Genomic DNA, 22,597 nt, shown 5'->3' with positions numbered 1-22,597 from the left:
TTTTAACGTATGCTGATTAGTATACATTTAAAGTGACAAAATTCTATTCTATATTCTGTTCTATATTCTGTTCTATATTCTATTCCATTCCATTCCATTCTATATTCTATATTATTCTATTCTATTCCATTCCATATTCTATTCTATTCCATTCTATATTCTATTCTATATTCTATTCTATTCTCTATTCTATTCCATTCCATTCTCTATTCTATTCCATTCCATTCTCTATTCTATTCCATTCCATATTCTATTCTATTCTATTCCATTCTATATTCTATTCTCTATTCTATTCCATTCCATTTTCTATATTCTATTCTATTCCATTCTATATTCTATTCTCTATTCTATTCCATTCCATTCTCTATTCTATTCCATTCTCTATTCTATTCTATTCTATTCTATATTCTATATTATTCTATACCATTCCACTCTATATTCTATTCTATTCTATTCCATTCCATATTCTATTCTATTCTTTATTCCATTCCATTCCATATTCTATTCTATTCTATTTAGACTATTTCAAGGGTGAATTGCAACAACAGACCTTATCAATCCTTGGATAGTTGCCGGTTCGATAGCTTCCAGATGCAGCGCTGTATAAGAAATACTTGGCAAGGAGTTTCTCAGATAAGCAAATCTTCACACTAACGAACTAATGGCCTCCTGCAAACTCCACTCCCCTTTCACCCCTCTTTTATTTCCTCTGGGAGGGGCCATTCATCGTCCACCTGTGGCCCTACTCCCAAGTCAACCCCTGTTCTTTAGCTGTTCCTTTCGTCTGGCAACTCTGTGCATGTGCACACTGGGAACAGGCTCCAGCTGTTGGTCTGCCCCACTGATGTCCGACTCTGAAGGCAGCTGATAACTGTCAGATGGCCCTGGTCCCCTCTCTGCCTCCGACACAGAGCCCTCATCAGAGCCTTCCCCAGACTCCTGGACTTCTTCCTCCCCAACCTCCTCACTGTCCGAATCTGCTGCCAGCTCCTCTGGCAGGCCACAACAGTCTCCCAAATCTTGAAGATAAGCCAGCTAGTTAGTTGCTCAGTTATTTTGGAAGTATTCAAATAAGGGGAAAAAATGCCTGGAAAGATTTTTCTTCCAAGCTATTATTAGTTTGACCTCTGCGCTCCTCTCAAAATAGGACTTTTTAAATTTTCTGCCTCTTCTGTGCCACCGCGTTCAGCAATGCCAGGACGCGATCTTTATCCCCACCCTGACCCGAAAAAAAATCCGAAGGCGCAAAGGGACGCGTGGAGAATGTGCATACACCAGGCTAACCTTTGACAGGAGCGAAATCCCTAGTGCAAACAGACACTCTGTTCTCGTGTTCCCCGTCTGGTTTTCTCGTATTCCTTGCATTCCAGAAGGAAAGCACTTATTCAAAGCTTTGCTACTCGCTTCTCATTTATTGCTTAACAAGATCTGGAGTTTATGTAGCCGCAGTTTTGATCCCCCCCCCCCCCCCCGGTTCTTTTTCACCTTATTTAAAAAAAGAAAAAATGTTAAAAGTTGCCCATTTGGAAAAGCACCAATTTGTACTGCAAAAGCATGTGGCGTAAACCCAGCAAAATTGGGTTAGTGTCTTGCTTTAATCCTCTTTAATCTTACAGTGATTGCAATACAATAGCAGAGTTGGAAGGGACCTTGGAGGTCTTCTAGTCCAACCCCCTGCCTAGGCAGGAAACCCTATACCGTTTCAGACAAATGGCTATCCAACATCTTAAAGACTTCCAGTGTTGGGGCATTCACAACTTCTGGAGGCAACTTCTGTTCCACTGATTAATTGTTCTCACTGTCGGGAAATTTCTCCTCAGTTCTAAGTTGCTTCTCTCCTTGGTTAGTTTCCACCCATTGCTTCTTGTTCTACCCTCACATGCCTTGGAAAATAGTTTGACTCCCTCTTCTTTGTGGCAACCCCTGAGATATTGGGGGTATACTGCTATCGTGTCTCCCCTAGTCCTTCTTTTCATTAAACTAGACATACCCAGTTCCTGCAGCCGTTCTTCATATGTTTTAGTCTACAGTCCACTAATCATAATCACAATCATCATTGTTTCGTATTATCTTTTTTACCTTTTTAATCATACTGTAAGCCACCCAGAGTCGCTGTGACCGTGAGATAGAGGGCTTATCAATTTAATAAATCGATGAACTGAGATGGAAACAGTAAGCCATGGTTAAGCAGAGCCAAGCCTAAAACATTGGTCTCAACCTTGGCACTGTATTTTTTCCCCTCTTTGCTGTTAACTATGGGCAGGCTGGGAAATCAAACAGTAGATTAGTGTTTGTGTGCACACAAACTTTGTGTTGTTAAGAGCTTAACGGTAGGGATTCCCAAGAGGCTTAGATTCCCCCCCCCCCCCAAGGCTGTTTTTCCCTATAAAGGCATAGCTTTGCTGTCAGAAGTTGGTTGGGTAAGCTGGATGGACTGATGGGAGTTATAGTTTATAGGCTGCTTTGGGTAGCAGAAAGCTGCGTTGACGCAGTGTGGATTCACACAGCATCCCAAATTTATTTATTCACTAGTTGATAACCCAGCGTTGCCCGAGTATTTATTTATAGGGGGAAAATATCCGGACCAAACGTAATTTCTAATGTTGGATTTCCCCCCTTACCAGAGGGAGCCCCCTTGTGGAGCACTGTGGAGCCATTACCATGGCAATTCCACTGCGCTGCACAGTAGAAGCCATTTTAAGGCACAACAGGCTGTATCTTAACAGAACACACACTGATGAGGGGTGTTAGGGGTGTCTTACCCCCACGGGATTTGTTTCCAGAGAGTAAGTCATCTGTGTACCAAGTTTGGTTGAAATTGCTTGAGTTGTTCCAGAGTTATGTGTGCGCGCACACACACACACACACACAGCCATTTTTATATACATATATAGATTTATGAAATCAACTGATTGGGTCGTACATCTCTCAGGTGCAACTCGTGAGTGGTTAACAACCTGTGAAAACAATAAGAAGCAACAATTCAGGCCCACGCAATGGAATATAACATATTCCTCTCTTTTTGCATTTTAACAAGGCGGTCCTTTTTAATTTTCTTCCTTTTAAATCGGGCAGGTACAATGCGGTTACTGGAGAATGGATCGAAGATGAGGTCTTGATCAAAATGGCTGCGCAGGTAAGAAGAAGCAGACTTTTTAAAAATTTTGGCCCCGGTGGTTAAGCGAATCATTCAGTGATTCGCTTAACCACCGTGGTCATTCAATGAATCGCATGGCCATTAAGCAAATCCAGCTAGCGCCCTTGACTTTGCTGATCCAAAGCGAGCAGGTTGCGATTACATGACCCCAGGACTCTGCAATCATGAATCAGGTTGCCTGGTGCCCAGATTTTGATCCTGTGACCTTGGGGATGCAGACACGGTCATAAGAGCGAGGATGGTCATGAGTCATTTTTTTCAGTGCCATTGTAACTTGGAAAGTTCGCTAAGCAAATGGCCGTACGTTAAGGACTTACCTGTAATAACCTCTGTTTTGTTTTTCCAGCCTTTTGGCCGAGGAGCGATGCGCGAATGCTTCCGGACGTAAGTGTGCAGCAGTTTCTAGACTATCAGTTGGAGCAATAGGTAGTAAAAAAAAAAAACCTTGTGAAACGACTGCTGTTCCCATAGGCATCTTAGCTTCAACTGATATTTGTTTCTCTTGGTCTTTTTAGGAAAAAGCTGTCCAATTTCCTACAAATGCAGAATTGGAGAGGGGCCTTTAATTACGTGGCAAAGAGATACATCGAGACGGTCAGCCGGGACGTCTATTTTGAGGACGTGCAGCTGCAGATGGAGGCCAAGTTATGGGGAGAAGAATATAACCGCCATAAGCCCCCCAAGCAGGTAATCACCTCACGCAGAATCCTAAGGGATACAATCAAGATCAAGGGAGGTACTAATACCACTCTACAAAGCCTTAGTAAGACCACACCTAGAGTGCTGCATCCAGTTTTGGTCACCACAATGTAAAAAACATGTTGAGACTCTAGAAAAAGTGCAGAGAAGAGCAACCAGAGTGATTAGGGGACTGGAGGCTAAAACATACGATGGAGGGTGCAGGAACTGGGCCTGGCTAGTCTAGTGGAGAGAAGGACCAGGAGAGACATGATAGTAATATTCCAATATTTGAGGGGCTGCCACAGAGAGGAGGGGGTCAACCTGCTTCCTGAAGGCCAGACAAGGAATAATGGATGGAAGCTGATCAAGGAGAGATTCAAGCTAGAACGAAGGAGGAATCTTCTGGCAGGGAGAGCAATCAACCCATGGAACAGAAGTTGCCTTCAGAAGTTGTGGGAGCTTCATCCCTGGAGCCTTTCGAGAAGAGATTGGAGTGCCATTTGTCAAAAATGGTGTAGGGTCTCCTGCTTGGGTGGGGCGGGTTGGACTAGATGACCTACAAGGTCCCTTCCAACTCTGTTAATCTGTTAAACAATCTTGGAGGGAACGAGTGAAACCGAGAAGATTCAAAATCACGTGGGTTCCCCCTCGCCTCTTCTCTCTAAGTTATTTCTCTTCCTCTTTCTTTTCCTTAGGTAGATATTGTCCAGACCTGCGTCATTGAAATGAAGAACAGACCGGGCCGACCTCTTTACCACCTGGAGCATTACATTGAGGGGAAGTACATCAAGTACAATTCGAACTCAGGATTCGTACGAGACGACAACATCCGTTTGACCCCGCAGGTAGGACTTTCTTTCCTGGCAATTCAGCGGGTGACGGGTGACCTTAAAAGAGACTAGTTGGTAAGGTTAAGGTTAGAGATACGAAGCCAACGGGGTGACTTTGTGCCAGCCACTCTCTCTTAGCCCTAGGAGGCCGTCAATGGCAACCCGTTTCCGAAATCCCACTGAGAGAACTGCAGGGACGTGTCCAGTCAATTCACTAAAGGTTTATTCAGTCAACGGCCAGCAAAATGTAAAATTAACAAAAAACAGATTGAAGTAAAATACAGACAATAATATGCTGAAATAAATACAGGTACTTACAAAAGTTCATTTAGAGACCGTTCAAAGTTGCACGTGATCCTAATTTCAACCAAACTTGGTAGGCAGATTACTTACTCCCTGGAAACAAATACTGTGGGGATAAGATGCCTCTAATACCCCTCGGTGGTGGGGTGGGGTTCTGTTAAGATACAGCCTGTTGTGCCTTAAAATGGCTTCTACTGTATAGCGCAGTGGAGTTGCCATGGTAACCGCTTCACAGTGCTCCACAAGGGGGCAGCCTCTAGTAAGGGGGGAAATCCAACATTAGAAATAATGCTGTATTTGACAGGTTTATGATAAATAAATACCCGGGCAATGCTGGGTTATTAGATACACACACACACACACACACACACACACACACACACACACACTCCAGGCAGCCACCAAAAGTCACCCATACAAATAAAAACAAGATGGCCTCGTATTTGTGTTTAGAGAACGTTTATTGGGCAAGAAGTCCAGAAACGGTTTCCCTTTTCAAAACTCTGCAACGCTTAAAAGTTTTATTTAGCAAACGCATAGCCACTTTGGCCGTTCAACCTTACACAGGGCTCGTTTTGGAATAATTGGGTTTGGGGAAGACGTTGGCCCTGACCCTGAGCAGGGACAAGGACTCTTCCCGTTGGGCTGACGCGATATCCATTCTCTCGCAGGCCTTCAGCCATTTCACCTTTGAGCGCTCTGGACACCAGCTGATCATTGTGGACATCCAAGGGGTTGGAGACCTGTACACGGATCCTCAGATCCATACCGAAAGCGGCACAGATTTTGGAGACGGGAATCTCGGTAAAAAACAGAGCGATTGTTTGTCCTTTGGGGGGGGGGGCTTAGCTTCTTCAGGGATTGGGGAATGGAGAAGGGGGTCCGTTTCAGTTCTGGGTAGAAACAATCTTTAAACGTGGGTCAGATGTGCTGATGAGAATGGATGACCTCAAGTAGGCGTCAACTTACCGCAGGTTATTTAGCGATGATTTGAAAAAAGTGACTTAGGACCGTTTGTCACACTTAACGATTGTGGCGGCATCTCCATAGTCCCGTGGTAGAAATTCAGACACTTGGCAACTCATATTTATGACGGTTGCAGGGTCCAACTTTTGCGACTTCCGACAAGCGAAGCCAACGGGAAAGCTAGATTCACTTAGCAACTGCAGTGATTCACTTAGCAACTGCGGCAAGAAAGCTCGTAAAATGGGGCAAAGCTCAGTTAACAAATGCCTCACTCAGCAACAGAAATTTGAGGCTCCATTGTGATCATAAACTGAGGACTACCTGTATTGCGATGTTGTGGAGCCCTTGGTGCTTCTAAATTTGCTTGTTGGCTTGCAGATGTTTCATTATCTGTCTAGGTAACATCATCAGTGCAAGGGGGTGTGGGGGTTGGCTCCCTGTTTATATATAGTAGCCTGCCCTGCCAACATTGGTGGGGGTGTGGTTTTCCCCTTGGCAGTTCCTTGATTAGGGTATTGTTTTCTTCTTGATTGTTTGTCTGGTGTTCATCCCTGCTTATCTGGCCTATTAGTTGCTGGAAAATATCTCGTTTTTGTTTTTACTGCCTCCCTTAAATGATGTGCACATGTGGTTAATCTCTATGGGTCTGTTGATGGCTGATTTGTTGGAATGGATCTTGAGAAAAATCGCTAAGCTTCTATGTAAGGCGCTGCACCTCGAAACGATTTCTCATTCTTTCCATGGATGGTTCTCTACCTATCCCAGGTGTACGAGGGATGGCCTTGTTCTTCCATTCTCACTCCTGCAACCGGATTTGTCAAAGTATGAGGCTGACGCCTTTTGATCTCTCCTCCAAAGAGAAAGACGCCTTATTTCGCAGTAGCAAACTACTTGTAAGTATTGTGGGCAAAGGCGCTTTGAATCCAAGGAACTGCTGGGGGCCATTTTGTGAAGACAGTCTGGTTCATGAACCCCACAAAATGGTTGCATTATTCGAACTGAAGCTTGCCTCATCTTAAAAGTGACCTGATAATTGATTTACCATGTTTCCCCGAAAATAAGACAGGGTCTTATTTTCTGTTGACCCCCGAAATAAGCGCTTGGCCTTATTTTCAGGGCGGTCTTATTATTTTTGAGTTGCAGGAGGTGGCGAGCATGGACACCTCATGGCTGCTGCTGTGTGGCAATATTTGGGGGGGGCTTATATTCAGGGGAGGGCTTACTTTAGCGCATGCGCTCAAAAGCCCGATCGGGCTTATTAGCCAGGGAGGTCTTATTTTCGGGGAAACAGGGTATGAAGAACAGATTCAGGAACTGGGTGTGTCTAGTTTAATAGAAAGAAGGACTAGGGGAGACATGATAGCAGTCTTCCAATATCTCAGGGGTTGCCACAAAGAAGAGGGAGTCGAACTATTCTCCAAGGCACCTGAGGGCAGGACAAGAAGCAATGGGTGGAAACTAATCGAGGACAGAAGCAACCTAGAACTAAGGAGAAATTTCCTGACAGTTAGAACAATTAATCAGTGGAACAACTTGCCTCCAGACGTTGTGAGTGCTCCAACACTGGAGGTTTTTAAGAAGATGTTGGATATCCATTTGTCTGAAGTGGTGTAAGGTTTCCTGACTAAGCAGGGGGTTGGACTAGAAGACCTCCAAGGTCCCTTCCAACTCTGTTATTTCTATTCTATTCGAACCGAAGCTTGGCACGCCTTAAAAGCGACCCGATCACTGATTTGTAAGTTGAAACGGGATCGAATTTGGCACCATTTGAACGGGCAGCAATGGGGCCTGCTCCTGTTTCAGCAGAGACGTGTTGGCGGAGGGAAATCCCTGGCTGAGGTTTTGTGTTCCCCTGCGCAGGAATCAGCTCAGACTGTTGTGCGGGGCACCGAAGAGAAGTGTGGCAGTAGCCGTGTGCGCACCATATCTGGCACTCGTCCCCCGTTCCTCTCCCGCCTTTCCGAAAACTCAGGAGATGAAAGCATGAGTGACAGGGCGTTTGACTCCTTCCCCTCCTCCCCGTCTTCAGCCACGCCTCACAGCCAAAAGATGGAGGGTCTCCGTAAGTGCCCAGATGTTTTTTTTTTTTTCACCAGCCGTTGGGCGCCTGCTGGTTCTAGAAGCAACCTGGCATTAAGGAGAGGCTTCCTAACAGTCAGGACAATTAACCAGTGGAACAGCTTGCCACCAGAAGTTGTGGATATCACTGGAGGTTTTTAAGAAGAGACCGGACAACCGTTTGTCTGAAATGGGATAGGGCCGGGATGGCAAACCTATGGCATGCATGCCACAGGTGGCACGTGAAGCCATTTCCCAGGGCAAGTGAGGTGTTGCCCTGTCAGCTGAGTCCAGCCTTTTCTAAAGCCATTTTTCGCCCTCTCCAGCTCCAGAGGCTTTATAGGAGCCTGGGGAGGGCGAAAAGAGCCTCCCTCCCCCGGAGGCCTTCCAGAGGCTTCAGGAGCTTCCCTGAAGCCTCCGGAGTGCTTAAAAAACGGCACTATGGGCAAACCGGAAGTTCGGGAGTGGACTTCCAGTTTGCTCATACGGTCGTTTTAAGCCCTCCGGAGGCTTCAGGGACCTTCAGGATGCTTCCCTGAAGCCTCCGGAGGACTAAAAACGACCCTACGAGCAAACCGGAAGTCACTTCTGGTTTGCTTGTAGGGTGGGTTTAAGCCAGGGGTGTCCAAACTTGGGAACTTTAAGACTTGTGGACTTCAACTCCCAGAATTCCCCAGCCAGCCATGCTGGGAGTTGAAGTCCACAAGTCTTAAAGTTCCCAAGTTTGGACACCCCTGGTTTAAGCCCTCCGGAGGTTTCAGGGAAGCCTCCTGAAGGTCCCTGAAGCCTCCGGAGGGCTTAAACCGACATTTGTATATATTTATTAATAAAACGCTGACCTGGTATTCCTGGACTTACGGTTATTTCATGACCGTTGAAAGTTACGACAGGGCTTAAAAAAGAAAAGAAAAGTGACTTAAAACTGTTCCATGGCATCCTTGCCTAAAGAGCGAATTCCTTCTTTGCTTTGACCTAGATTGGCCTGTTTTCAACGAAGTCGACAACTTGGTTCACAAAGACCACGAAAACCTTGATAATCAGCGGGTATGTTCCTGAAGACCTTCCTGGATTCACACATTAAGACTCGGCCCTAAAGAGTTTGGGTTGGGTTTAGAGTGATGCATACATCCATGCCTTGGTGCTTACAAGGCAGGGTTTTTCTCAAGCAACAAAATCCTGAGCCTCCTTCTCGGTCCGATCCAATTTGAACTGAGCTCTTTTGCCAACTCTTTCTCCTGGTGGCTGCTTAGCTCCAGCAACTGCTTCCTGTTGGGGCCCTAAGGAGCCCGGGCGGGCAGGCGAGGAGGGGCTGAGAGGGGAGGGGTGAGTAGAGGCCGACGATGCGCCCCTCGACGTCAGTGACATCAAGTTGGCCACACCCACCCAGTCACATGACCACCTAGCCACGCCCTCCCAGCCAGTCACTAGGCAGATCCTATTAGTGGTCGGCGGGATTTTAAATTATGAATTTAGTGGTCCCTTAGGTCCGAAAGGTTGGGGACCCCTGATGGGTAGAGCTGGGTCCCCCATGATTTAAATCCTACTTCCTAATTTGGGTTGGAGGATCTCAACCCACAAGGATTTATAATACTGTCCTCGACTCGAGAGGACTCTTAGAGAAGGACGAAGTTTCGTCTATAAAATAAAGGTACCCAGAGAAGGAAGAACTCTTATTTTTATCCCCCGTTTTTTACCCTTAGGATTCCGAAAATGGAGGCGACAGTGGATGCCCCAGTGAGAAGAGGAGTGATCACGAAGACATGGATCACCGGGAAAAGGTAATGTCTTGTTTTCATTTCATACATTGATCCCTGATATGAGCTGAGTGTTTACTGGCCGGATGCCGTCCCTGTCACCAATGCGGAGTTTTTGTTCAGTAGATATATTCTCAGTGTGCCCGAGAGAAAAATATCTACTGAACAAAAACTCCTGTCACCAATGCGGAGTTTTTGTTCAGTAGATATATTCTCAGTGTGCCCGAGAGAAAAATATCTGCCTCTGGCAGATATTTTTCTCGGGCACACTGAGAATATATCTACTGAACAAAAACTCCGCATTGGTGACAGGGACGGCATCCGGCCAGTAAACTTTCAGCTCAGTTGCCCAGACTCCATCGTGCAGGGGATCATGAGGTCGTTAAAAGGAAGATGATGATTTCGCGACCATTCAAACGGCACTGAAAAAAGTGACTTATGACTGCTTTTCACACTTACGAACGTTTTACCATTCCTCCCGATCGCATGATCGAAATTCAGATGCTTCATTTTTAAGTTAGTCTCTTCGTAACACTGGGCAACTATATTCCCCCCCCCCCCCCCCCCAGAAAACGAAGCTTATAAAAATGCTATTCATCCAAACCTGAACTAAATTGTTCTCTTTTTTTTTTTTTTACTTCTTTTCTTTAGGGTCATCCTAACTGCAACCGGAGACATGATTCGGATGAAGACAGCTTGGGAAGTTCTGCTCGGGTAAATAAATCCGATCACCCAAACCCCACCCCAGAAATCACTTTTGGTTTGCTTTGCGCCAGATGGCCTGATCACCAAAGCTGCTTAAATGTAAAGGTTCCCCTTGCACATCTGTACTAGTCATTCCTGACTGTAGGGGGCGGTGGTCATCTCCGTTTCAAAGCCAAAGAGCCAGCGCTGTCCGAAGACGTCTCCGTGGTCATGTGGCCAATATGACTAAACGCCAATGGTGCACGGAACGCTGTTCCCTTCCCACCAAAGGTGGTCCTTATTTTTCTACTTGCATTTTGTACGTGCTTTCGAAACTGCTAGGTTGGCAGAAGCTGGGACGAGTCACGGGAGCTCACTCCGTTACGCGGCGCTAGGGATTCGAACTGCCGACCTTTGATTAACAAGCTCAGCGTCTTAGCCACTGAGCCACCCTGTTTAATTTCCCCTGAATTGCTGAAGAATCTTTCACCCGTGATTTACCCATCTTTCTTATTCCTTCCCTCTTTAATTTTTTCTCTTTCCAATTATTAGAGAAATAAACTGTCCGAGACAGCTAAACCCATTTTCAGGAACAAAAGGGTGATTCTGCATGAATTTTATTCTGTCTCGGGGGTTTTGGGTTTGTTGTTCTCCTCGGCTGTTTTTGGCTCTTGGCAAACAACTCCAGAACTTGGAGTGTGCTCCAGCATCGTGGTTTTTAAATGTTTTTAAAGTTGTAGTCCAGCGTGGCCACATAAGCTCCTTGGGGACTCTGTACCATGTACCTGTCATGCCCCCGTCGGAGTCTGACTCTGAGATGGAAGACTAACAGTGACAGAGAGCGGGAGAGTGGATCCGTTGGCTGTGGAGGAAACGGGAACGGCAAAGTCAGGCTGGGCAAAGCAAGGGAGAGGTAGAACAAGGGAGAGGGGGTTCAGATGAGGACCAAGGCCCACCTCCTCCTCATCCAAGGGAGTGCAGGGAAGAATGCAGACGACAGCAACGGGGATCGCGTAGCTTACGAGGAAGGAAAGCCCCCCGATTCCATTCACAAGGCACACCTGGGGATGGAGTTTAAAGGAGAGGCAGTTGGGAGAGTTGTTTGTCGGGAAGAAACACTGAATTCCTGTAGTGTTGAGAGTTGTGGCCTGCATTCTTGGACTTATTTATTTATTTATTTATTTACTGAGCGCTTATAGACCGCCCCCTCTCCCGAAAGGGACTCGGGGCGGTGTACAGTCCATATCAGAAATACAACATATAAACAATAAAATTATTAAATAGATAAATAGATACGAAGGAGGATAAAAAGGTATAAAGAACTGTACAGCTGAGTAAATAATTTAAAACCCCAACAAATATCCCATAAAATTAAATTTAAAAAACAATTCCCCTAAAATACCAGATTAAAAATATGTTTGCCAGGAGGTAGCAGTTATGATTATGCCAGGCCAGCCAATCGGAACAGGTGTGTCTTCACCCAGCAGTAGATTTGTGAAAAAGCTCAATGAGAAGAGGGTGAAGATGTGAAGTAGGATACCTCTTTTTTGGGGTTCTTTCTTCGCTTCCTTTCTCTAACCCTTCCGACTGAACCAAAAGTGCTTTTCCAAAAAGGCAACTGCACTTTCTTCGGGTTTTTTCCCCCCCTTGAAAACGTCTTGCTTCTCATCCATGAAGCGTCTTCAGTTCTGAACGAGAGGCAAAGCATTTTCAAGGGGAGAAAAAAACAAGAAAATCCAGTTGCCTTTTGGAAAAACACCTTTGGGACAGTCGCAGCTTGGATGATTGAGACTCCCCGTGGACGTCAGACTGAAGATCTGATGGACTTCTCCTCTCTTCCAGGTCAGCGTGGAGAAATGGAATCTCTACAACGCAGCCCGAGTTCACATTCACAGACCTTCTTGCGTTGCAGTAGAAGTTCAGAGACTCAACGGCCTGGAGCTGGAGAAGAAGATTGGAAAGTCCATCCTTGGAAAGGTGAGGGCTAAGCTGTCTCTTTTCTAATCGTCCCCTAAGCAGCATCTAGAGGTTTTGATCACCACACTATAAAAAAAAAAGATGTTGAGACTCTACAAGAGTGCAGAGAAGAGCAACCAAGATGATTTAAGGGACTGGAGGCTAAAACATACGATGAATGGTTGCAGGAACTTGTGGCCCGCCAGTGGCCAGTGGAGCCGGCCGCAGATTCGGACAGTGAGGAGTTTGGGGAGGAACCTGGGCCAGTCCTGGAGTCTGGGGAAGGCTCTGTGTCGGAGGCAGAGAGGGGGCAGAGCCATATGCCAATTATCAGCTGCCTTCAGAGTCAGACATCAGTGAGGCAGAGGAACAGCTGGAGCCTGTTCCCAGTGTGCGCATGCGCAGAGTTGCCAGATGAAGTGAACAGCTAAAGACCAGGGGTCAACTAGGGAGTAAGGCCACAGGTGGACGATGAATGGCCCCTCCCAGAGGAAATAAAAGAGGGGTGAAAGGGGAGTGGAGTTTGCCGGAGACCATTAGTTCGCTTAATTGGTTCGTGACTCTCCGGGACTCCTTGCCAAGTTTTGTGGAGATCGGTCTGGTAGCTCTCCAAGCCAGATAAGGTCTGTGACTGTAAATTCTCCTTCGAAAGACTTTGCTGGAGGTGAATGAGCAGAATTCACAGTCAATGAATAAAAGGGGGTTTTGTCGGGACCAGGAGTTGGCTTCCTGCTCTCGGGAAGCCTCAGTCAGAACAGAACTGGGCCTGGCTAATCTAGTGAAGGACCAGGGGAGACAGGATAGCAGTCTTCCAATATTTGAGGGGCTGCCCCGGAGAGGAGGGAGGTCAAGCTATTTTCCAAAACACCTGAAGGCCAGACAAGGAATAATGGATGAAAACTGACCCAGGAGAGATTCAACCTGGAAATAAGGATACATTTTCTGACAGTGAGAACAATCAACCCATGGAACAACTTTTGCCTTTGGAAGTTGTGGGAGCTTCATCATTGGAGGCTTTCAGGAAGAGACTGGACTGCCATCTGTCAGAAATGGTGTAAGGTCTCCTGCTAGGATAGAGGGTTGGACTAGATGACCTACAAGGTCCCTTCCAACTCTGTTAATCTGTCTCTCGTGGTCTTTCCTACGTACCATTAACAGCCTTTTTGCCCCTCCTCTCAATTAGGTCCACCTGGCCATGGTTCGGTACCACGAAGCTGGCCGGTTTTGCGAAAAGGATCAAGAGTGGGATCAGGATTCAGCTCTCTTCCATCTGGGACATGCAGCCGAGTGTGGAGAACTGGAGGCCATCGTGGGGCTTGGCCTCATGTATTCTCAGCTGCCTCATCACATACTTGCAGAGGTCAATCTACAGGTAATTGCAGGCTTAACGACCACAATTGAGCCCAAAATTTAAGTAGGACGGTAAGGTTGCAAAGATCCACATGTCATTTTTTTTCTTCATCAGCCTGATGATGTTACCTAGTTTTGGGTTATGAAACGTCTGACAAGGAGCCACCAAGCTCAAGAGTGCAGCAAGGATCCCACAGTTCTGTTCCTCCTCCTCCTCCTCTTCCTCTCCACAAACTCCACTCTCTTCTAGCACTGATGAGGTCACCTAGTTGGGTCATGAAATGTCTGCAAGAATACAGCCATGCTCAGAGAGCACATAAGACCACACATTCCTCCTCCTGTCTTCTCTTCCTCCTCTTCCTTTCTACTTCTTTCCATTCTCCTCTCCACAAACCCCACTCCCTTTTAGCACTGATGATGTCACTTATTTTGGTCATGAAATGTCTGCCAGAAAACAGCCAAGCTCAGAGAGCACATCACACATTCCTCCTCCTCCTCCTCCTCCTGTCTTCTCTTCATCCTCTTCCTTTTTACTTCTTTGCCTCCTCCTCCTCTCCACAAACCCCACTCCCTTTTAGCACTGATGATGTCACCTCTTTGGGCCATGAAACGTGTGCAAGAAAACAGCCACGCTTAGAGAGCGCCAAGGGCCCCTCATTTCAACCCTGAGCTACAAATATCCTTTTTGATCGGCCTTGCTTTTTTCTTTACACCCATTTCCACGTCTTCCCTAGGACACAAAGCAAAACAGAATCAAGGGCTTTGAATATTTGTGCCGAGCAGCCGAAGCGGGGGATCGCCCTTCCATGATACTTGTTGCGAGAGCTTACGACATGGGCGTGAACCTGCCACCCGACAGGTACTCTTGCATGGTTCATCCCTATACAGGTAGTCCTTGAGTTTGTTGCAGCAATCAAATCCAGAAAGCACACACAGGTAACCGATTCAGCAGGATTCATGAACTTCTCTTTATATATAATAAAACACATGAGACATATGTACAATACCTTCTTCCAACGCGGTGGAGAGATGAGAGCGGTATTCAGTTTTCAGTTCAGAGCTCGGACTAGTTCTTGGCTTTTGCACAGACTCAGAGCTACAGAGCTAAGCCACGCCCAGGCTCCAAAGTGTTTCAGCTCCCATTGGCGGACCTTGTTGCTATGCCCTATTCTAGTTCATGAATATATCTATTCTGACATGCCTCGACATACAACAGTTCATTTAGCGACCGTTCAAAGTTATCATGGCACTGGGGAAAAAATTAGTTATGGCCGTTTTTCACATTTACGACCCCTGCAGCATGGTCACCTGATCCAAATCCATTTTTATGATGGTTGTGATGTCATAGGATCAACTTCTTTGACCGTCTGACAAGCAAAATCCATGAGGAATCCAGATTCACTTAACAGCCAGGCTACTCACTTAATAACAGCAATGTTAATTATGGCAAGAAAGGGGGTAAAATGGGACAAAGCAAACTTAACAAATAGTTCACTTAGCCACATAAATTTTGGGGCTCACTTGTGATCCTTAAGTCAAAGACAACCTGTATAGGGCTTCCTGCTTGAGCAGGGAGTTGGACTAGAAGACCTTCACGGTCCCTTCCAACTGCTCTGTTCTCTTTATTGGTCAAGTGTGATTGGACACACAAGGAATTTGTCTCCAGTACATAAGCTCTATGGGGCAGATGGCCTGACTTGTAACCTAAGACAGGGGTTAGCAACCTTAAATACTCCAAAGAGCCACAAAGAGCTTCCGTCCTAACCGGAAGCCCCCTGGTTCAATTCTGGAGCTGACCGGAAGTTCAGTTCCCCCACCATAGAGTCTCCTCCTAGTGCGCCGTCCTTTTTCCTCTACCTGTCCTAATCGAAAGCCCTATCGATTGTGGAGTAGACCAGAAAACCCACCCCTTGCCATAGAGTCTCCTTTTAGCGCACCCTGCTTCCCCTTCCCCCAAACCGGAAGCTTCTCTGAAAATTGTTGTGCCGACTGGCAACGGGGGGGGGGGGGGGCACAGCAGAGGGATGGAAGAGCCACATGTGGCTCCAGAGCCGCAGTATGCTGACCCCTGACCTAAGACATTTAACTCAAGACAAGAGCGTTCCCTCCGTCTACTCCAGTTTGCTAATCTTTGAAGCAGGACTCTACAAACTTGGCAACTTTAAAACTGGTGGACTTCAACTCCCAGAATTCCCTAGCGAGTACGGCTGGCTGAGGAATTCCGGGGGTTGAAGTCCACCAGTCTTAAAGCTGCCCCTGCTGTAAATCCCCACTCGATCCATCCGTCGCGCCTCCGCAGACGTTCCTGATATTGTCTTCTGTTGTTTTCCAACTCCGCAGAGAGCAGGATTGGAAAGAAGCGTTGCATTGGTATGACAAAGCTTTGAACATGACCGATTACGACGAAGGCGGGGAGTACGACGGCACTCAGGACGAACCTCGTTATCTCCTCCTTGCCAAAGAGGCGGAGATGCTGATGACGGGAGGATTTCACTTGGACAAGGATCTGCAGAGATCAGGTATGTTCTCGGCTTCTCCGTGGGGATTCTCGTTTTGATCCGGCCTTCGCAGAATTGACCTGGAAACAGATTGAACAGATTAAGAGAGTTGGAAGGGGACCTCGTAGGTCATCTAGTCCAACCCCCAGGGCCTCTGAAACAGGTTTGCCTTGCAATTCCGACTCAATGTATTGAAAGGAACAGTTCTTTATGCGGATAAAAATAGATATACGGCCTGCAAAGTGGTCAGAAGGACGCCTTCAAATCTTTTTATGATTGCCATTTTTTTTAAAAAAAAGCCCAACTTGTCAATTTTAGGAATGATAATTTAGTCCTTGAGGAAAAAATGGTCGGTTTGTAGCCAGTGTCTCTCTTTGCTTCTCTTCTGTGCAGCTGGGATCGCTTTACTCGAGCTCCCTATCCAACAAGGCGGTTCAGTTTGTGCAGTTAGTTACACCTGTTGTATTCCGAGGAGCGAAAGGAGCAGAATTGTGTGTGTGTGTGGGGGGGTGTTCCCATGAGACCCCATGGCCAGGGCTCTTAGGTGCATGACCCCTGGATTGGGTTGGGTCTTTACCTGTTATTTTCTCTTCCAGGGGAACTTTTCACGGAAGCCGCCGAAGATGCCATGCAAGCTATGAAGGGTCGGCTAGCCAACCAATACTATCAGAAAGCGGAAGAGGTTTGGGCAATGATGGAAGAATGAAAAAAAGCCCGCAAAATACCCCCCTTCCCTTCTATATTTTGATACAGATACCCTTTTTTTTTAATTTTAAAAAAGGAAAAAAAACGTATTTTATTCCGAAGCTTATATGGAGAACCAGGAGAGAGACACTTTATATATATTCCTGTGAACGGATCTTCTCTTTCCCGTGTGATCTTTTTTTTTTACTTCTTATTCGGGGTCTGATTTGGCAGACCCCCAAATCTTCCGTATTTGTGATGGAATGCAGTTCTGATTCTTCCTCTCTCGATATTCTTTTCTTTTGTGCCATTTTCCAAGTTGGAAAAGTTGTTTTTTTAAACAAAACAAAAAATTGGAAGATGTCATAGATCCTTCCTGTTTTGCTAGGAGATTCATTCGTGTAGATCTCTTGCCTGACTGCTGGCTTCATTTTCCAGAAATTGTGAATGCTCCAACACTGGAAGATTTTAAGAAGATGTTGGATAACCGTTTGTCTGAAAATAGTATAGGGATTCCTGCCTAAGCAGGGGGTTGGACTAGAAGACCTCCAAGGTCCCTTCTAACTCTGTTATTCTATTTTATTCTATTCTATTCTAATTCTTGCTCTGTTCTAGCTTCAGAGGGTTTACCCCTGTATTTTCTTTTATGCTTACATCCCTCCTGGGATGGGGGCTTAGCTGACTTTCATCCCTGAGACAAGATGAGTTTGCTCTAAAATGGGGATTAAAAATTGAATTGCTTCAGAGTCCCTGATTAATGAAATGGATGGTTTGTCCCGCTAATCTGTAGCAGCAGCTGTTGCTGTTCTGTTTTTACGTTAGGGTCAACGAGCAATCCGGCACAGCAAACGCCAGTACAACTCAAACGATCTTTGAAAATTAAATAGTCAAATGAAAGATAAAATGGGTTCACATTAGGAAATTACATTAGCCTGATCCTTTATCTGGGCCACTGATTCTTTTTCTTGACCGTAATCAAAGTCACTATCTGGGTTCTAACATCTTAAGCCATTGTTTCTCCACCTTGGCTATTTTAAGGTGTGCGGACTTCAACTCCCAGAATTCCCCAGCCAGCTCGGCTGATGGCGGAATTCTGGGAGTTGAGGTTCACGCATCGAGTTGAAAAACCACTGATGTAGACATTACTAAAACGGCTTTGATGGTTTATGCCTCTCGTTCTAAAACGGAGCCAAACAAAAGCCAGTTTGTAAGCAAGCCTTGGCGCGCCCATTTTACAGATGAGGAATACTGAGGCTTCAGAGGAACACATCCAGCAGCAACCAAGCTTGGCCAAGACTGGAAATTTTTAACAATCGATTGCAAAGGCCACTGGCCTTTCCTGATTGACCTTTGGCTGGTCCGTGATCTAACCAAACATGAATCATTTTGAGCAACTCCCTACTCATTAAAGACACTGGGAGTTTTGCAGCTGAATCTAAAACCACAGAATGTTTGGCTGTCTTAACAGAATCGTACCCTTTTAAGGATATTAGCTGGAAATTGCTTTATCTCCTACCACATCCACAGACACAGAAACTTTTTTAGTGATTCATAAAATGTCTTTAAAACCGATAGCATTCTTTACTCCTCTCGAACAGATACTGACCGTTGCACAAACAGAACCAAGTGAAGCTCAAGACATTTTACTGTTTTTTTTTTTTAAGTAGTGGTAGCCTTTATTATTATTTTTTCCCGGATGTCCCCTGCCTGCAGCTTTAAGACTTATTTGCTTGAATGCCATTTTATATCGATTCTCTTGATGGTTCATTTTTTATGGTCAAGCTGGAATTCTGATAAGTGGAAGTTTGTATTTCCAAATAATAATTTAGATACAGTCTTGGAATTTTGGAGGTTGCTAGGAACGTACTTGTAATAAATAAGAACACTTCTGCAGACTAAATTTGCTAGGAATGAAAAATGGATATTGTACCCCGTTTCCTCAAAAATAAGACCTCCCCGGATAATAAACCCAATCGGGCTTTTGAGTGCATGTGCTGAAATAAGCCCTCCCCGAAAATATTGCAACACAGCAGCAGCCATGAGGTGACTACGCTCAACGTCTCCTGCACCTCAAAAATAATAAGACCTCCCCCAAAATAAGGCCAAGTGCTTATTTCGGGGGGGTCAAAAGAAAATAAGACCCTGTCTTATTTTGGGGAAAACATGGTGTATCCAGAGAGGAGAGATGGAAAAGGCCACGGTTGCACATTGTGATTTCATTTCATTTCGTTTACTTGAGGGTCAAACGTTTTTGCAATTTTCAATTTTTTGCTCAGAAGTATTGCCAACTGAAGAAGAATTTGGCTGCTGCTTTCGAGGCAGGTGAGAGGTGTATGGTTAATTAAAGGTTTCCTTTTATTTTGTGTGCATACCTACAGCAATACTTAAATCTGTAAATTTTGCTGTCCCACAGAGAACAACATGGATCAATAAAAGTCATTATGCCCTCAATTGCAACAGAAGTGGTTTGGCCATACATTCGACTGGTCATTTCAACAAGTGCATTCATTTAAAAAAAAATAAAAAATAAAGTAAAGCCGATAACAACAACAAAAAATTTCAACAGTTTGATGATGTCATTGTACTTAGGTATAAACTCGTCACCTCCTCCAAGAACAACGAATAAAACGGGCAATTTTAAGAGCGAGAAAAATGTTTATTTTGGAAATGTCAAGATTGCAGTTTCGCTTCTCTTTTATTGGAAAAATATGTTGTGTTGAAGCCTGCAGAATTCAGGAATGCTTAAGAGTAGAATTTGGAATCTTTTACATTGCATTCTGCAAGATTGTAGGACGATTTCTGGTTTGTCTATGCAATGAATTGTTAACATGTGTTTCTCCTAATCAGGATGATTGGATCCGCTTGTGTGAATGGTTGCTAGAGAATGCCTCTAACCACATTCCCACGGCCAAAGTCTTGAAAAGCAGACGATAAAATGTTCAATTTACATCTGAACTGCCCATGGTAGCTCAAAAGGACCAATTTCTATCAATACAGAATCCCTGCAGATAGATAAAAATCATTATCTGCCAGAATTCAAAAACTTCAAACTTTCTCTGTAGTGTCTTGATTTCTACTTTTTTTATTTAAAAAAAACATTTCTGATTTAGCCTTGGGGTTCTGTATGGGATCCTTATTCTGGATCCAAGACCGGTAGAGATTACATTTCTTTGCTAAATGGAAAAAAGTTTTCTGCTTTCGCATCTCTTAAAGACAGGGATCTGGAATCGAATCTACCCTGTTGCTAACGGACCCAAATTCCCAGTGGCAGCAGGACTAGCGTTGAAGGATGCTAAAGCCCATGGTTCCCTGCCTTGGGTTGTATTTTGCTTTTCAATCCAATTGTCAATGAATTCCAATTTCCTTCTTAGATGCATGCTTCTACTACTACCTCTCTGCCCAGCAAAAACTTGGCAGATCCTATCAAGACCATCGGATCGATACGACTTGTCCTGTATTTGACTGACAAGCGTCTGCTAATTTCTATTTTGCTCGACGGATTGACGAATCTTGTAAAACGGCGATGAATGTAGTATTTTGAGCAGCTCTACACGCTGGGCCTCTGGCTGTAAGTAAGGAATAAGTAGCAAGCATTAGATGCTGGCAGATGGGTTGAGCTGGTGGCTTAAGAGAGTTTTAAAAGAGCTCAAGTCTTGTGAATTACATTGACATTGTGCCCTGCAAAAATAAAAAAAAGCAGAAAATTGCTGTGATATGTTTTCAATAAACTTTCTCAAGGACGGATTTTGTCTGCATCTTTATTTGGGGACCTTCGCCCGTTACCGGATTTTCCGGATTTTAGTTTCTTGAAATTACATGCAGTTGTAGTTTGGAGAAAGATTATATATCTAGGGACTGCATGCGCAGTCCCTAGAAAACAAAATTTACAGAACAATTTACAGTGAAGTGCGCATGCTCAGTCCCTAGAAAACACTTTACAAAACAATTTGCAGTGAACTGCGCAAGCGCAGTCCCTAGAGAACAAAATTTACAGAACAATTTACAGTGAAGTGCGCATGCGCAATCCCTAGAAAAGAATCCTGTGTATGCGTTGGGCAAGGAATTGTAAATAACTGGAGTTTAATATGTACAGTACGTGAATTCGCAGACAGTGGGGTTTTAAACGATTCTCTTAAGCTGTGAAGGAGAGTTACAACCTGCAGTTTGAGGGACTTCTTGAACAATAAAATGGATTCAGGATCTCCATCAATGGAGGGTTAGTGGGTTAATAGCTATCATGTCTGGGTCAACACTTAGTGGCCACAAAAACTTACTCCAGGCTGGTCTCTCCACTAATCTGGTTCTTCAGCCCTTCCAACGGTGTCCCATACACTGCTATGTCTCCATCCATGTCGGGGCTGGTCATTTCCCCAGCATTGTGGACTTCTTAAAGGGAGCTGCGTCTTTCCATCAATCGATTGATTCGTTATGTGCTATCAGATTGGTATTGGTATTGGTGGACATTGTGAGTGGTGGTGTGGATCAGCGGTTAAAGACGCTGGGCTTGTCGGCTGGAAGGCCAGTAGCCCACATTCGAGACCCCGAGTGCCATGCGACCGGGTGAGCTGAGCTCCCATCCTTGCCCCTCGGCTCCTACCAAACCTGGCCGTTGAAAAGCATGCAAATGCGAGTAGATAAATAGGTACCACTTTGGTGGGAAGGTAACAGATTTCTGTCACCAACCTGACAAGCAAAACCAATGGGGAAGCCAGATCCACTTAACAACCGTGTTACTGACTTAACAACTCCGGAGATTCACTGTGGCAAGAAAGGTGGTAAAACGGGGGCAACTCACTTAGCAGTAGAAACGTTGGGCCCAATTGAGGTCGTTAAGTCGAGGACTACCTGTATAGATTGCATTGAATGTACAAACAAACTTTGTTTTCAATCACTCAATCGGAATAGAGCAGGAGGGGACCTTGGAGGTCTTCTAGTCCAACCCCCTGCTCAAGCAGGAAACCCTAGACCATTCCAGACAGGTGGCTGTCCAGTGTCTTCTTAAAAACCTCCAGCGATGAAGCCCCCATAACTTCAGGTAGCAAGCTGTTCCACCATTCTTTGCCCTTTTTCCAAAGTCTCAACATCCAGGTGTGTCCTTACTAAGGATTTATAACAAAAACACTCCTAATATTTCAGGCGATTTTGATTCTACGCCTCTACCTGTATTCTCATCCACTCGTCCCCTGACAGACACACCGTTTAATGGAAGAGGATGTTTGCATTAAAATGAATTTTTTTTAAGGTATCTGTCCGTCTGCAGAGATTTGCAGAGATGGGACAAATTTGCGAAAGAAATCGAAGAAAAGGAGGGAACAGAATATGACATGGGATGGAACGAGTGGTACCAAAGAGGACAGGTGTAAAGCTTAAGGCAGGGGTGTCCAAACTTGGGAACTTTAAGACTTGTGGACTTCAACTCCCAGAATTCCCCAGCCAGCTTAAAGTTCCCAAGTTTGGACACCCCTGCCTTAAGGAAAGACTTAAGAAAGAAGACACAGGAGTTAGAAATTAACAATGTATAGGTAGAGATGAACAAACCTGTGTAAATGGAAAGAAGGATTGTAAATGAAGGACTGTATATAATAATAGTATCCTATTTATAGGCAAAGGGAAGCTGAAATAAGGAGGGGAGAAGTACATTTACAATGGATGCATACCATGGTGGGAATGTTGTGC

General features: G+C 45.1%; 1 protein-coding gene across 1 annotated transcript in view; it reads left to right on the top strand.

Annotated features, from left to right (window-relative positions):
- EEF2K (eukaryotic elongation factor 2 kinase) overlaps positions 1 to 20,665 on the top strand; it is a 36,563-nt gene extending 15,898 nt beyond the window's left edge. Inside the window, exons 4-18 of the mRNA XM_081965705.1 lie at positions 3,076 to 3,136; positions 3,504 to 3,541; positions 3,673 to 3,844; positions 4,534 to 4,683; positions 5,643 to 5,775; positions 6,703 to 6,830; positions 7,798 to 7,999; positions 8,972 to 9,039; positions 9,696 to 9,773; positions 10,401 to 10,463; positions 12,276 to 12,410; positions 13,573 to 13,761; positions 14,474 to 14,598; positions 16,080 to 16,258; positions 16,834 to 20,665. Of these exons, the coding sequence (XP_081821831.1) occupies positions 3,076 to 3,136; positions 3,504 to 3,541; positions 3,673 to 3,844; positions 4,534 to 4,683; positions 5,643 to 5,775; positions 6,703 to 6,830; positions 7,798 to 7,999; positions 8,972 to 9,039; positions 9,696 to 9,773; positions 10,401 to 10,463; positions 12,276 to 12,410; positions 13,573 to 13,761; positions 14,474 to 14,598; positions 16,080 to 16,258; positions 16,834 to 16,943 (1,831 nt within the window). The 3' untranslated portion in view covers positions 16,944 to 20,665. The remainder of the gene's footprint in view (positions 1 to 3,075; positions 3,137 to 3,503; positions 3,542 to 3,672; positions 3,845 to 4,533; positions 4,684 to 5,642; positions 5,776 to 6,702; positions 6,831 to 7,797; positions 8,000 to 8,971; positions 9,040 to 9,695; positions 9,774 to 10,400; positions 10,464 to 12,275; positions 12,411 to 13,572; positions 13,762 to 14,473; positions 14,599 to 16,079; positions 16,259 to 16,833) is intronic.
- The last annotated feature ends 1,932 nt before the right edge of the window (positions 20,666 to 22,597 follow it).

This window comes from Natrix helvetica (assembly GCF_964273705.1).
Source record: "Natrix helvetica genome assembly, chromosome: 13".
Taxonomy (NCBI): Eukaryota; Metazoa; Chordata; class Lepidosauria; order Squamata; family Natricidae; genus Natrix; species Natrix helvetica.
This window is presented reverse-complemented; position numbering and strand designations above follow the sequence as displayed.